This window comes from Typopeltis vanoorti, chromosome 11 (genome assembly GCF_054136105.1).
Source record: "Typopeltis vanoorti isolate ZY-2024b chromosome 11, IOZ_Tvanoo_1.0, whole genome shotgun sequence".
Classification (NCBI taxonomy): domain Eukaryota; kingdom Metazoa; phylum Arthropoda; class Arachnida; order Uropygi; family Thelyphonidae; genus Typopeltis; species Typopeltis vanoorti.
This window is the reverse complement of record NC_143559.1, coordinates 111,951,262-111,967,871: the sequence shown is the minus strand read 5'-3', so window position 1 is coordinate 111,967,871 and position 16,610 is coordinate 111,951,262. Positions and strand designations below refer to the sequence as shown.

The 16,610-nt window shown below is 34.3% G+C and overlaps 1 protein-coding gene and 1 long non-coding RNA gene across 4 annotated transcripts in view; one reads left to right on the top strand and one right to left on the bottom strand.

Moving 5' to 3' along the window:
- LOC150101947 (DNA-binding protein P3A2-like) overlaps window positions 1-16,610 on the top strand; it is a 224,591-nt gene that overhangs the window by 164,473 nt on the left and 43,508 nt on the right. For all 3 annotated transcript variants that reach the window (XM_090400040.1, XM_090400038.1, XM_090400039.1), the window contains one exon: window positions 5,863-6,021. In XM_090400040.1, the coding sequence (XP_090256166.1) occupies window positions 5,863-6,021 (159 nt within the window). The remainder of the gene's footprint in view (window positions 1-5,862; window positions 6,022-16,610) is intronic.
- The window catches only part of LOC150101946 (uncharacterized), a 95,013-nt gene continuing 84,825 nt past the window's right edge, over window positions 6,423-16,610 (bottom strand). Inside the window, exon 3 of the long non-coding RNA XR_016549007.1 lies at window positions 6,423-7,324. This is a non-coding gene — a long non-coding RNA (uncharacterized LOC150101946). The remainder of the gene's footprint in view (window positions 7,325-16,610) is intronic.

Here is a 16,610-nt window from a genome sequence, read left to right as displayed (position 1 = left end):
GGAAAGCGTGGAGGCCTTGCTCCATGATATAACATCACGCGGCATGTTCTAATTTCAACGATCTATTGTTAGTATTCTAGCTTGTATATTTTTTAAACTGTTCTTGTAATACCACCGACGATGGTCTGCTATTTCCAGACCGAAATATTTGGTTAAATAAATATCTTTCTTGTGATTACGTGATTATATCATTCATGTTTAGAATATGACTAAGTGACAGATATCAAAAAAAGTGATATCTGTCACTTAAGGGGGATACGAGTCTGCAAGATTTAAGGTAACAGGTAGCATATCACAAGCATCGGTCCTAGGTCCACTGTTATTCAATCTTTACATTAATGACATTGGAAAGGTCATTAATGTTTGCTGATGATGCAAAGATAGGCAGCATAATTTGAAATGCTGACAAGGAGACAGAAGTATATAAAATAGTTAAGTTACTGAGTGGCTATTTTGCAAGAGTATATCATCCTAGTGAGGTTACTGCTTTAACATATGTGATAGACACTAATGTGGGAACAGAAGTGGATCAATTGGAGGTTCTTAGGATATTGCAGAATCTCAATGTAAATACAGCTGTGGGATTAGATGCAATATCAGCTCAGCTTTGGTTTTGTAAGAACATGCAAGGGAACTGGCAATGTCTCTGACTAGGCTGTTTAGGTCTCAGCTGTGGGTAGAGTTCCAAAGCAGTGGAAAAGAAGGCAAAATAATTCCCTTGCATAAGAGAGGTTGTAAGACTGCAATAGCAAATCATAGAACAATTGATATTTCAGGCGTGGTGATAAACGTACCAGAAAAATTGACCAAAAAGAGAATTCAAGAATTGGTGGATAAAAATATGATACTGTATGAGAGTTAGCATGGCTTTGTGAATGGTAAGTCATGCTGCCTTAATAATTTACTGACTTTTTATAATAGAGTAACAGCTGAGTTTGATAAAGGAAATGGATATATGATGATTCTGCTGGATTTTGCAGAGGCATGTGACAAAATACCACATGAAACTCTGTTACACAAATTACAACAAATGGGGATAGGTATAACACTGGTTGTGTGGATAAGAGGGTGGCTGCTGGACAGATATCAAAAAATGGTATATGGAGGGGCAGAATCGAGGCAAAAACAGTGACTAGTGGTGTGCCTCAAGGTTCAGTGCTGGTACCACTACTGTTTAATTTGTACATAAATGATATAGGAAATACATTTTATACATTTATCTTAAAAGAAAGGATGTAGGAAATAACTTGAAAGGTGATATTCAGTTGTTTGCTGGTGATGCGAAATTAGGTAGAGTAATAAATTTGAAGATGCCAAGAAATTATATTCTTGGTTTAATCCTATATCCAAGTGTAAGCAAAGTTTGCACATGAAGTAACTTTGTGACTGGGCTACTTTTATATAGAGGCTTAACAAATGTTGTTTGCCAGGATTCAGCAAAATGTCCAAAGGAAGACAAAGATCTAGGTGGACTGATCCAGTAAGAAATGCCTTAGAGGATGAAAATATATTTGATAATAATGGAGTCCTAACAGATTAATTTGAAGGAAAATTGTAAATAAAAAGTTAGTAATGATGTAAACTTTTCATTTAGTACTACTGTATCATAATATCTTGACTCCTCCTCCCCAAGGGTACATATCAGAAATTTGATGATTTTATTTAATTAACATTAAATAATTTTAAAAAAAAGTAGTTCCATGAGTTGAAAGATTTCAGAAAACTGTGTTACCACTTATACAAGATAAATAATATAATATAAGAATCTTACATAAAAAAAAAAAACTGGATAATTTTCATTATGTACACTTGATGTAGAAAGTTTGGTTTCCACTTCTTTAACATAAGTTAAAGAAGCAGAAACAGAACACAATTATCGACACATAAAATATAAAATATCTGAACATAGTAATATATGGGGGAGGGGATCTGGAAAGTTCTGATAAACACCTAAAACAAAAATGATATTAAGGCAACTGATATAACCATAAGAAAGAACATACTAGGAGCAGAGTTATGAAGGTAACTTCGGTTCTTATATTCTTATATCTTCGTATGTTATTTCTTATGGTTATATCAGTTGCCTTAATATCGTTTTTGTTTTAGGTGTTTATCAGAACTATCCAGACCCCCCCCCCCCCCCCCCTCCTTGTAGATATCATAAGCAACCAGAAATGAAATGGAATATGTACTAAGAAAACGTATGGGATGGCATTGAGCTTAGTACTCCAAGCATAATAATTAACAGTAACAAATTAGAAAACATAACATTAGATGAAAATTTAAAGCAAACAATTGAAATTCTAAAGAAAATGAAACCACAAAAAGCACCAGGAAATGATTAAATAAATTTGAAACTATTTAAATATGTTGGATTGGAACTGCATATGAGATTATTAGAGACAACTTGAAGAAATCCATTATTTTGCCTATTTTCAAAGAAAGAAAAGTAGAAAAGTATAAATAAATAAAAATGTTCAAATTGTAGAGGAATAAGTCTATTAGATTCTGGGTACAAAATATACACTTCAATAATGAGAAAGAAAATAACAATATACTAAAACAGTAGAACAACAAAGTGATGTGAAAAGAGTCATTGATTGTCTTTCTTCACTATTGATTCACAGCTAATTGAAACAAAGTACTCAAAGAATCAACATAAGTACTCATATCCTATTTGTAGATTTTGAAAAAGCTTTTGATCAAATGAAAAGGAACAAAACTGTTTGAAATATTAAAATTAAAAGTTAAAATTGAATTATCTTCAAAATTAAGCAATTGGCAAAATATATGAATATAATATTATAACAGTAAAAAAAAAAAAAAACAGTGAGACATTCTACAGAATGTATAAAAATAAACAGAGTAAGGCAGGGTTGAGGTTCGTTTCCAGTCCTTAATATACAGGGTGTTCGGTATAAATTTGACATATTTATAATTAATTATATTTTTCCGTAAGTTATATGTATTAACACACACTTCTCTTCATTTAAAAGTTTGGACCCTTCTTCATTCATATACAAGATGTCAGAAAGGATGGATAGCTGGAACCCACCTGAATCATGGAAGAGAATAACTTGTATCATGATGATTCGTGCCCGCCATCAAAATAAGGATATTACGACTGCTGCCCAATGCTCCCTGAATACAGTAAAAACAATCAGGCATGAACTAGAGACTTGCAATGGTGACTACGAGGATGTAGCAAGAAGAAAGATCCCTAGCAGACGATCTGATTGCGTTCGTACAGCAGAATTCCTCGCAAATCTGCAGGAACAGGTGTTGAAGAACCCTGGCATTGGAATTCGGGCTTTGTTCGTGGAGTTGCTAACTGTAGTCAAGCCCTGGATAACAAGGGTAGCCAATGGTAGGCCGTATGTATGGCAGCAGGATTCGGCCCCTTGCCACACCTCTGGGAAAAGTCAAAAATGGTTGTCTGAAAATTTCTACGACTTCACCAGTCCAAATGTTTGGCCTCCAAACTCCCCAGACCTTAACCCCATGGATTATTTTGTATGGGGCGCAGTTGAAAAAGACACCAATCGCACTTCCAGTAATACAAAAGCCCAGTTAATGGATAAAATTAAAACAGTTTTTGCGGCCCTTCCCAGGGAGACTGTAGCATCAGCTTGTTCGAGGTTCCGAAGCAGAATTGAAGCTGTGATCGATGCTAATGGTGGTTATTTTGAGTAAATCTTGTTGATAGTATTGTAATTAACTCTGCCTGTAATGTTTTTTTGTCAATTCATTAAATTTAATAGATACAAAGAAGATTTTCTTTTTCCTTACGAAACTGTCAAATTTATCCCGAACACCCTGTATATACAGGTTGTCCCATAAATTTGTAAATATTTCAATATTTTATAAAAATCAGAAAAATTGGTATATTAGAGTGTGGTTTGCAAGAAAGTGAATAGTAAGAATGGGGATTTTTCTTGACGGGGGAAAAAGATTTTAGTTCAAAATTTCAGCAATAGAGGGTGCTATACTGCATGCCTCATTTGTGAGATGCATGCAAATGAGTCCTGTTAAACGCAGGGTGTACCGCTGGCAACTTGTAATGAATGCATACAAATTCCCAGTCACCGGTGTGAAAAGAAAGGTTTGTTACTCTGATGCTGACATTTAGTGGATAATGCATTGTTGGTGAAGTTGTTTTAGTTAAGTGGGGAATTATCAGCGGAAGCTTTACAAAAGTTTTGATTACAGAAAATAACAAAGAAGGTCAAGGTCCTATCACTCCTGCTGGACTACAGCCTCTAATATGACATTTTGAGGAAACTGGAAATTTGTCAGATTGCCTTCGCACTAGCAAACCAGTGTTATCCAAAGCCTGTATCAGTGCTGTGGTATCGCAAATGAATGCCCTAGCAGCAGAATCAATGTGGGCATAAGCAGTGCATGGGAAACTTTAAGAATCATAGGCATAGTGAAAACATTCATATTCTGCATCTTTCATGGTGTGTATTAAACTTGTATCCATACAAGGCTGCAATCTCTTTACCAGCTGTTACAAAGTGATACCAATAAGCAGGAGGAATTCACAATGTTGGCTTTAACAAAAATCGCAGAAGATCCAAAATGGCTGGACAACATCTTTTGGACAGATGCACATTTTCCATTGCATGAGACATTTAATATGCATAACTGTTGAATTTGGACACAGGACAATCCACATGCCTACACAGGAGCGGTTGCATTCGTGACTCACTATTTGGTGTGGCTTCACTGTATCCATCATTGTGGGTCCATTTTTCTTTGAAGAGCCATGTGCAACAAAGGGCTGGAAGATGTGCTCAGTCTTCTCATAGTCACATTCATTCAGGACAGGGCACCACCTCATATTGGATCTCCCATGAAGCACTTTCTCGTCAGATGCATACCACTGAGCAGGAGGAGTTCACAATGTAAGTCACGAATGACTCATCAGCCGCAATTGCAACTCCATGGCCCTCTTGGTCCCCAGACTTGACACCAGTAGATTTTTAGCTGTAGGACTATTTAAAGTCGTGAGTGTACCTGAGCAGAGTAGATTTAAAGATGCCATTTGTCACGAAGTTGCTTGCATCCACCCAGATATGCTCCACTCCTCTGTAAATGGTGTTCTAACCTGTTTGCAACATGTAATTGCTTGTGCCAGCAGACATGCTGTAGTGATATGTAACAGGTTTCCTGTATATGAATAAATAAGTTTTCAATGCCATTCTGGGTTTCATCACTGGGGTTGCCCTCTATCGGTGAAATTTTGAACTAACACCCCTCCTCCATTCCTTGCAATTCACTTTCGTGCAAACTGCACTCTAATATACCGATTTTTATGAATTATTGGAATATTTACAAATTTATGGAATACTCTCTCTCTCTCTCTCTATATATATATATATAAATGAGATTAAAAGAATAGTAATGTGCATATAGCACAGGAGTTCAGTTACCAAATTGCTGACTGAATACGTTATTATTATATGCAGATGATCGCATTTTAATTGTTAATACAGAAGATGAACTACAGTTACTTCTACTCAACCTTGTCAAGATTACTGTCAAATATGGCATGAAAATATATATATGCTGGAAAACAAAAGTTTGGCATGTAAAGGAAGGGGAACCAATAAGAAGCAAAACTGGTCTGAATAACAAACCAAATGAATAAGTTTTAAGAGGTATTAAATGTTTTGTTACTTGGTTATAAATTGAATTATGGGATATTTGCATACAGGAATTTTAGTAACACATATCTTATATGTTGCTGTTACAGAGAATAGTGAACTGCATAAAGATTACATCACTTGCTGTTATTTGCATCACTCAGGTCTGTACATTTTTAGTTCAATTTTTTAATCTCCTTTTTTTTATTTTAAGGCTTTGTATACCCAGCCAGTCACAGCTCACTATGCTCCTACAGTACTACAAACTATAAATAATCCAGATGGAACTGTGTCAATCATTCACATTGATCCTTCCAATGCTATATTAACATTACCTGATGGAACTCAGGCTCAAGTCCGAGCTCTTCGTGCAGTAAGTATTCCTTTCAAAGCTACTACAATATTTTTTATTAATATAATAAATCAGTGTGTATTATATCACTGAAAAAATGTTATAAATGTATTAAAAAATTAAGTTTTATAACTTCATAATGAAGTTTAATATCAGAAATGCATGTTTCAAGTCTTTTGTTTCATCTGCTTTTTATTAAAATAAGAAAATACAGGAATAGCATAATTTCATAAATTTATGAAGCTATCAGACATACCAGTTAGTACACTTCTATAAAAAAAAAGTTATGCAACTACAACACTGTAGAATTATACAATTACTTTTGATTTGTTTACTTTTAAGAAATTTTCCTTTTTATTAAAAAAAAATATTGTCTGCACCATCAAAAATCACAAGACATTTGTTTTAAAAAAGGCCTTTAGCAAACCAAAATTCTTGTGGTAATGCTCTTATGAATATTTCCATTCTGTTAACTGTTTTTGATGTCGCAAGTTATGGGTATTGTTGGATTAGAATTTACACATTGTGTACTCCAACCAGAACTACACTAAAAGATGTCTTTTATTAATATTATTATTATTATGCAACACCTCCAGGGAGTCCAAAGACTCATCGAGGGAGAGTGTGCCAACAGCATCAAACGATTGATACCCTTCCAACTATCAACCGTGCTCAAACTTGCTTAACATGAGCCATTAGTAGCAGAGGCTGTCACTGTATCAAAATGCAAATGAAAAATGGTGAATAGATAATTCAGAACTTTCAGTCGGCATATGTTATAGAAAACTATTTAGAGCATTTGCATATTACAAATTACTGAAAAGTTCTTATCGAAGCTTCAGACAGTACCATTTTAAATTCACTATTGCAATGTTAATATGATAGGAACTGTGATAAAAACTCATCTCCTGTTCAAATAGAAGTCATGCCTTCTGAACTCTTGAAAAATGGCCATCAAGTATAGTCTGTCCTTCCATGTGTCCTTCTGTCACATCCAGATAATACTATTATAACATCATCTAATGACAATGGTGCCCTCTTGGCATCATTCTTCTACTTCACCTTGTTTATAGATGAGAGGAAAATTACCTATCGCTATACTAAGAACAGAACACACCACACATCTCCTCTTTAGTGATTCTCATTTAGTCTTCTGAAAGACATCAGAAGAATCTTTAGTAACTTAAATACCAACAATGCTATTTTTCTGTTTGCCTCTATCTCCCAAGTGTACAATCAAAACTAGTGCTCCACAACTAACATCCATCCTGTCATCTTCACACTCTGTCATGCCCATACTGCATCACTTCCAGAGTTTTTCATCCTGCAAAACAAGTAAATAGGCTAGAAGAACAGAGAATTAACAGACATGCTAAATTGCTTTAGTTGATAATTCTGACTAACAAATATTCATCCCATACCAAAAAAAAGAAGGGATTATGTATAAAAAAATTTAAAGAACAATAAAGGAAATTCCAAGCAACAGTATATTTTGTCAAGTGACGCAAAGGTCACTCTGTTACAGTTAATTCGTTTTTGGGTCTCCCGCGTTGAGTCTTCGGACTCCATTGAGGTGCCTGTATAATAATAATATAAAGTCTGCCATTTGATGATTATTCCATTGTTTCAGCTTTCTTAAAAATAATGGAGAAGGTCAACATTGGTCAGCATTGTCCCAGCAGCTACTAGTATGGATTCTACCATTCTTAACCTCACAACCAGCTGAAGTGAATGAAATAGTCAGATACCTCAGGATTTTTCATGGATCAAAACATCATCAGCATTCTACCTTTTGTCTTGTAATTATCCTATGCTGCTATTAATCCCTTAATGGCAATTGTAGAACCGTTAACGAATTAACTATAATACTTGACAAAGTATATTCTTTTAGAAAGTTTTTTTTTACTTTGGGTATAATATATGTTAAAGATGCCAAGCTATTTTAAACCTGGTTTTACTCCATTTCCCAAGTAAGCAAACAGACAAATAAGTCAAGTTTGCACCTGCCTGTATTACAAGTCTAGGTTAATCGTAAAGTAGTACAAGTCTAGGCAACTCATGGTAAAGATGGAATAAGCTCTGATCACTATTCTTAATATTTACCCTTAATGCAAAGCCCATCTCCTTGAGGAGATGTATGATGCTATGCATTAAAGGAAAGGGGCCACTACCCATTGGGTAGAGATGGGCTTTGCATTAAGGGTAAATATTAAGAATAGTGATCAGAGCTTATTCCACCTTTACCATGAGTTGTCTAGACTTGTACCACTTTACGGGTCACCTAGACTTGCAATACATGCAGGCGCAAACTTGACTTATTTGTCTGTGTGCTTACTTGGGAAATCGAGTAAAACCAGGTTTAAAATAGCTTGGCATCTTTAACAAAGTATATTCTGTTACTTAGAATTTTTTTCTTAATTACTATTTGAATTTTTTTATGCACAATTTATTTATTGTCTGTTCCCAAAGATAAAAACGGATGTTACGTGTGAAAATAATCAATCCTGAAATGACCACACATCAGTCTTTGCAATGGTACAAGACAATTTGTTTCATTGTACTGACAATATAGCAGAAATTAGTTTTTCAGAATTTTCAAATATTTGTATTTTAAAATCATTATGATAAATTTTTTTTCAGATAACATTTATTGAAATAAATATGAACTTTTGTTTCTTTCCTTACAAAATATCAGTATATGGATCATGATATTTCAATTTTAGAAATGATTATTTTTGTTTTTATGAACAATAAAGTTAAATTGCATTACTCACTTTTTGATTGTGAGATTTTTTTTAATATCAAAAATTTATATTCAATGATATTTCAGCAGGAACTCTTTGCCTTTGGCTTAAAACTGCAACAGGTGCATATTCCTATAATATCCAGTGTTAACTACTAGATATGGAGTATACAGAAGATATCCTATATATATATATAATTGCTGGCCTGGTTGGCCAAGTGGTTAGCATATCCGCTCTCGAGCCAAAATGGCTGTGGGTTCGAATCCCACCGTGGGCATGGATGTTTGTGATTGTGTGTGAAAATACTAATGGCAGTGGTGGACAGTAGATATGCGGATAGTTGGTGGAGACGAGAGTTGTAGAGTAGGCATCCTCTCTAGATGAGTCTTGGACTCCTTGGAGGTGTCACGTAATAATAATAATAAAATAGACCGATTCAAAATTTATGCTCATTTTATAGCTATCCAATTGCATCCCCCCCTCTCTCTCTCTGTTTCTGGAACTGAATTATAAATAACTGCTGTCTAATTTTCTACTGGTTTGAAAGGTTTCACAGATAACATTCAAAATCTATTACTTACTTCATTTTACCATTTTGACAAAAGAAATATGACAATAATATTATCTGTTGAAGCAGGTAGTTCTAATTCTGGACACTATTTCTTTGCAATCTACAATCAGTTCTTTAGCTGTTTGCTGAAATTATTCTAAGTTTTAGAAATACAATGCTGTATTTTCACCATATAAAAACTTTATATGTATACTACAAAGTTTTTTTTTTCTTTAAAAAATTCCAAATACTGCTGCTAGTTATCATTTCTAAAATAAGCCATAGCTTATTTCAGAAATGATACCTATTCAACCTGTAGATATTTCAGATAATTTATTTTCAAAACCACTCAAGACAATTGTTACAAACCTAAATCACTTGGGGAGCATGCTCATTAAAAGTATATCTACTTCAAAAAATGTCATGTATCAAATTAGAAGTAAATGTATTTTTCAAGTGTGTAGTATTTTACCTTTCACTGAGTGATCATTTCAGACCAATGTTATTTACAATGTTCTTTCTTTCTTTTTTGTTTTTTGGAAAGAAAGTGCACATGATTATATTCTTGCTATTTTTGTTAACTGAACATTGGAAATAATTATAAAAATGACATTTACTTAACTGTAGCAGAGTTGCAACCTTTATGACTTCTTTACTTAGAAGAGTGAACTGTTTTACCTGGAATTTCCCAATAGAGGAAATTCCAAGTAACAGATATATTCACTTTGGAAGATGTTACTGAAAATTGTGGAAATTATTTTCACACCAATTTATAAAGCCTGTGTTGAACAAATATGCTATCAAGTAATATTTATTGAATTAAATATGGTTTGAACATTACTTTCCCCCCCCCCCCCATTCTGATATATGGTAATATGTGTGTCATGTTGTTATGCTTACAGATTTAGATACACTGTTGTTGTTTGAAAAGAACTCTTTCTGCTTTTATGAACAAGAAATTATTTTAACTTGCATTACATTCTTATTTTGAGGCTAATTGTTAATATATCACAAATTTATATTCAGTATTTCAGTATTTTAACTGAATTTGCAGTTAAAAAATGAAACAGATTATTATTATTCTGATTTGTACAGTGCCCATTTCCAATAATAATTCTGTTTCTTAACGTTACATTGTAAAATATATGGTGACATTATCTGAGACTTGTCCTATACAGAATTGATTTAAATTTTGTGTGTTTTGATGTATTCCAATCACAACTCTCTTCCCCTTGCCCCATCCACAACACCGCTCACAGTAACTGAATTATAAATATAGACTTTTTTTTCTAATTTCATATTTCATACTTTTCACAGTATTTTTTTATCACATTTTGGTATCCAAAATCTATAACTTCATTTTACTCATCAAGAAATGAAAAAATTATTCTCTTATCTATATCCATACTATTTCTTTGCAATTTGATTATTCCAACCAACCTTCTTTTCTTTTCTTTCTGGGTCATGGTATTCAGTTGTTTAGACAGTAGCGATCAGTTACTAGTACCAGTTATTGTCTGTACTTAAGTCTGTATGTCATGAAAGTTAGATATAAAGATTAATGTTATTTTCTGTCTTTAAAAAAAAAAGAGGAAGGAAGCTGAACAGCATGAAATAATTTTCTGCACTTCTGTTTGTGCAGGATCTTATTTTTTTCCCCTTTGAATATGCCATGACAACATTATTATTTTTTTTTTATTTTGATATTTTGTAATAAATGCTATTATTAATGATACTTTGAAACTTTCTCATCTGTGGAACACACACAGTGCTATGAAAATTTAAAAGACAAAGTTTCACTATTGGCAAACTGTATTCTTATTTACTAAAAATGATCTTATAATAGGCAGATTTAAAAAAAAAAAAAAAATATGTGATAGTAGTGTTGCAGGGGAAGGAGTTTAGCCATCAAAATACAATTTTAATTCTATTGTGAAAAATTTTAAAATGAAATTTCACTTATGACACATGTACCTATACATATTTTGAATGATAAATTGTAGCGAAAGTATCTCTTGTACAAAATTGCCACATAATATCTAAACTAGTAGAAAATATACTATCTACCAATAATTGTCTAGATACTTTGTCTATTTACAATTGATACCAGCAGGCAAACTCTAATATTGGGTATGTCTACTACCTTGGCTTTGATCACCTCCTGCATTGTTGGAGGCTTTCCACCAATGTATGGCAGACATCAGGTTGAATTTGTCTCCCTTCCTCCATCAAAGCAGCACTGAGTTCAGCAACAGATCGAGGACCTGCTGCTCTGGACCTCAATCGCCTCTCCAGTTCGTCTACAGGTGTTTGATGGGGTTGAGGTCAGGACTCTGTGCAGGCCAGGGCAGTTGTTTAACATCCATCTCTTCATACAATTCCATAACAGCTGCAGCTTTGTGGCATGAGGCATTCTTGTCTTGATAGTAGCACGGGTCCATTCCATAAAAACTCCACAGTGTTGGCAGCACCTGATTAGCCACTGGGCATTATCTAGCTGCCCTGGGGTTTTTCCTGCACTAGTGATGCCAGGACATCTTCATTTGTTGATCACATCGCCAACTGTTGATTTTGGATGCTCCAGTTGAGTGGCAATGGCACTTACGAACATGCCGCCAATGTGACAGCCCACAATGACACCTCTCTCTCGAAGTCATTGAGTTCACGTCATATTGCCATACCACCTGTATTCAACTGCTCTAATGAAATACTGCTTTCTACTATCTGTGCACTGTACACTGGTTTGTTATTAACAAACCTGGAATGTTCCATAACTTCATATAACGGGGTGTCTGGACAAATATTATTAGTAAATAGTGTATATACATAACAATTTACTTCATAATCCAAGAAAATTTAAGTGTAGAGAACTGCAAATTATGTTAAAACGATTATACATTTTGTGATATGATTAAAGATTTTTGTATACTTCTCTATAAAGCAAAATCTTAAAAGTATGAACCTTCACACAATCTGCAAAGTATTTTTTTGAACCATGATTATGAATAAAAAATAGACAAAACTTAATTTGGAATATATGGGGCCTGCTTTTTAAAATTCAGATTTTCATTAATTTATAAAATAATCGTTTGACACAAATCATTATCTTGAATCACGTTCTTCTGACTAAGCGATTAGACACAATTAGCACACAAAAAAATTGATAATGACATTGGTTTCACAACGTAATACAATATATAAGATAAGGAAATATTAAAGGATATGTTATTTTCTCCTGGCATTCTAAACTATAATTATATGATAAAATATGATAAAAGAAGTAGAAAAAGAAAATAATTTATAGGCTATCCTTGTAATATAACTAAGATTCCAGTTACACAGCATACAAGGAACTGCATTTGTTATAGGTAACTGAGACACAGCTATGAACACGAGTTAATCTGGTTAAGTGTTCTCTTCATGCTGAAGCATGATGGATTATTGCACCTTGTAATGGATATGCCAGCTGACTTGTACTTCTTATCCATGTTTTTTCAACAGATAGTATGCATCTTACTCAGGTTTTGCTGGATGTATTATATACATCCTGGCCGGTAGGGGAAGGTTAATTCACAGCTGATTTTCTAGTCCGCATTACCCAAACCATGAGCCAAAGGTTTGAAGAAATTTTTATAGTCATGTGTTCAAGGCTAGATCTATCATAGAAGCTTACTTATCAACTGTCTTTTGCTGTACCTTTTTCCCTTTGTAAGTGGGTGGGCAGATTTCCTTCTCTGACTTGTATTTTCACTCACTCTCTAGTTTTGCTGATGATGGTAAATGTCAATGCTTCTCTTCATTCAGCAAATCTTGCAGTGTACTAACATTCCAAACCTCAGGATTTCTAATAACCATTGAACTGAACACTGATCTTGCATTACTTAGCATGGGATGAGAATAACCTCATAAACATAAGTCATATGTTGGTCTCTATCGTATCTTTTTTGATCTTAGATCAAATGTGTGGGGTGGATCACATGTCTCCTCTTTGACTAACTTGACATCTATAGCCTTTCCTGACTCAAACACATCATATCCATAGTGTTATGTCGTCATTGTTACGTCGTTATTCTATATTATACCTTGCTCTACCTCTAAATAGCCCTCCTTCTAATCTACTGTCGTGAGCTTAAAATATTAATTCAGATTTTTCTCCTCTTCGGATATTGGCAAAATTTTTATTATGCTACACCAGCCAACATCCTATAACAGAGGAGACTCTTGTTCAGGGAAATAATTTTAAATTCAAAAATTCAAAAGGGATACACGCAATAATTAATCTCATGCTAGCGCTGTGCAGATTCAGTTAGCAGTCGTGACTTGAATCTCACTTAAGCAATTATATCTAAATTCCTTCCTGCCAAAAGGTTCTATTTCATAAGTGGTGGTTTGAATTCGTAATCAGGTATAAGGTACAAAACATGTTTATTGGAAAAAACATAAAACATTTACAGTGAAGAAAATTCAAATACTCAATGGATCAAAATTTACTCTAAGTTAAGGTTCATACTAAATCACAATGAATCTGAGTATGCTAAATCCTTCAATTATGAAAGGATAAGATTAAGTATAAGCATAATACTACTAGGATATAATTCCTTTCACAAGTTATTCACAGAACATGCATTGAACACTTTCATTAATACTCTATCCATAACTATCTTAATTCTAAATCTCATTAAGTAAGCCTAACCATTCTCAATCGTAATACTGCCTATCTACAATTCTTGTTTGTTCTACAGGGTCTTAATTAATACAATCAAATTCTCATTTAAAAGTTCTCTACTAGTGTCCTTTAGTTTATAGTATACACAAACTTCTTATTCTTCTAAGCGATTTTTAACATAGAATGAAAATCATTACATTACCGGATTCTTTCAGAATTTCATGCTGCCATCTCATGTAGATCTGGATTACCTTACTGTATATTCATTGGCTGTCTTTGCGCTTGGCGATGCACTATGCTTTTCCTTTAATTGTTTTCGACTGTTGCGTGCTGTCTACTGCTCCGCAGGAAACTTTCTCCAATGGGACATTCTGCTAAGGCTCGATTCCACATAGGCCGTCATGTCACAATCAGCTCTGCTTGGAAATCTTCAAGCATTCTCAAGAAAAGAACCTGCCGTCCATCATTACCGTAGTCGACCCACCGCTCTCTCACGAATCCTCAACAAACTCCCTAAGACTCGAATCCAGGAACCGAAGATCAAAAGGCCTTGTAATATGGCATGCTTCGTCTTTTATTCACCCTTTCAGGCGCCCTCTATACGATGTGGTTTTCACCCATGAACCACATCGTTCATGCCCCTTGGGTGATCCTACACTCTCCCTAATCTGTTAGGTTACATTATTCCAGGTAGCCGTTCTGTCGTCATTTTCTGCATAGGTATAGCCTCCATCGCTACGCTCGACTCGTACAGATTATACGCGATTATTCCAGATTGCTGCTTATAAATATTCTCAGAGTTTCGTAATGTACTAGACAGCTTAAAATGGGAATTGCAAATAACTTAACAATTCCCTTACACACTTCTTATGATTTTGACACAAAATTCGCTGCTTCTCATTTCAGTTATGCAGGAATAACTCTCACTATATGGCACACATGGACTACACATTATTACATAACATAAAATGATACTTCATAATTATTAGCTGATGTGCAGATATCTCCTTAATTAGTAATATTTATCATGTTAAATCCTGAATAAAGAATTTACTTGTAAAGCTCTCCATTCAGGATCTAACAAAAGTCTCCCCTTACAAGAAAAAAAAATTTCCAAAGATAAATTTTTTCTTTAAGCATCCCTTATTAAAAAAATTTGTTTTTCTAGAAAAAACAAATTTTTCTTTTTCTTCTCCCTCAATTCTCTGGGGATGACCTTCCAATTCTTCCTGGGCCTCAGTGCGTATCTCGGCTCAGGTGACTGTATTGTTTCCTCATGACATGACCGAGTTTGCTCATTCCCATGCTGAATATGCGGTGCTTCCTTTAACGTTTTGGAGCTACTTAATTCTTCATTAATTTTATTCACAAAGCTTGTGCAATCAGTTAGTAAGTGTGCACCCTTTGTAGCAATTGCTAAATTCCAACACAATAAACCACTTATAGCTTTTCTAAGCATAAAAAGAAAACAGAGGAAGTTTGCATAATCAAACTACCGCTGATGTTGTATACTAACTTCTTGTTTTCTGTATTTGTTCTGTCTCGGTCTGTTATAGGAACTTCTAGATCTATTAATTATCTCAATGTAGTTTACCCCGATTGTTCTCGGACAATCCTCCCTTAAATTTTCTTCTGTAACACTTTGGTCATTTGCCAATTTTACGCTTGATATTTGGTAAGTCTCAGATTGATTGTTCACTTCAGAAATTGAAGCTAATTCAGAATCAGTCTGGATATCTCGAGACACTTCATTAACTCTATCAGTTAGCGCGACATTCCCTTTTCTCTGCATTCTTTCTTTCTTCACGAGATCTCTCACTTCCATTTCTACCTTTAAATTTTTGGTTCCCTCTACTAATCCGTTTATTTCCCATTAGGATTATCTAATTTCTAGAGAATTTGCAAGAGAACTTGTACCTCTCTAGAAAGTCTCTCTATTAAATTCCTTTGTCTTCATTTTTAATGTGATTCTGCCATTGATGTAATTTGTCATCTTGTTTTTGATCAGTGTTTTATTTACATCCTAATTCTCAGATCCAAAAGTTAAAATCGGTTTGAACACCGCCTTTTATGCTGCTAGTTTAATATTCTGGCTTGTTTGTTTTCAGCTGGTTCCTCATCACACCATTTGTACATATTATTATATATGCACTGACATCAGAAATTCATTGAGAGAAGATATCATGCAGGTTATACAATGCCTAAATACTTATCATATCTCTCCTTGAATATATTTACTGAAGATACACTCACTGGCAGCTCATTCCATTCACTCACAGCATGCCATGACATGAACCTGGATCTTATATGCTTCCTGAGACCATACTCATATTCATCTTTCAGAGATAAATTTGTTATTATTAATACTAGATCCTAGAGTCAAAAGACTCATTGCAAGAGGTACACACTCTCTCACACACAGTTCATCAAACTATGCTTTAAATGCAGTGTGTCTGCATTCGCAACACTATTAAGTAACACATCACCAACCACCACTTGCATTAAAAAAAAAAAAGCTTCTCCTTACTCCCACCCTTCTTATGCACTTTCCAGGGATGGTCTCTGTTCTATCTCCCCATTCTGTGAAAAAATTTCTTCCACATTAGCTCACTAATTAACCCCAACTTAAATGTCTCAGTGATATCTTCTC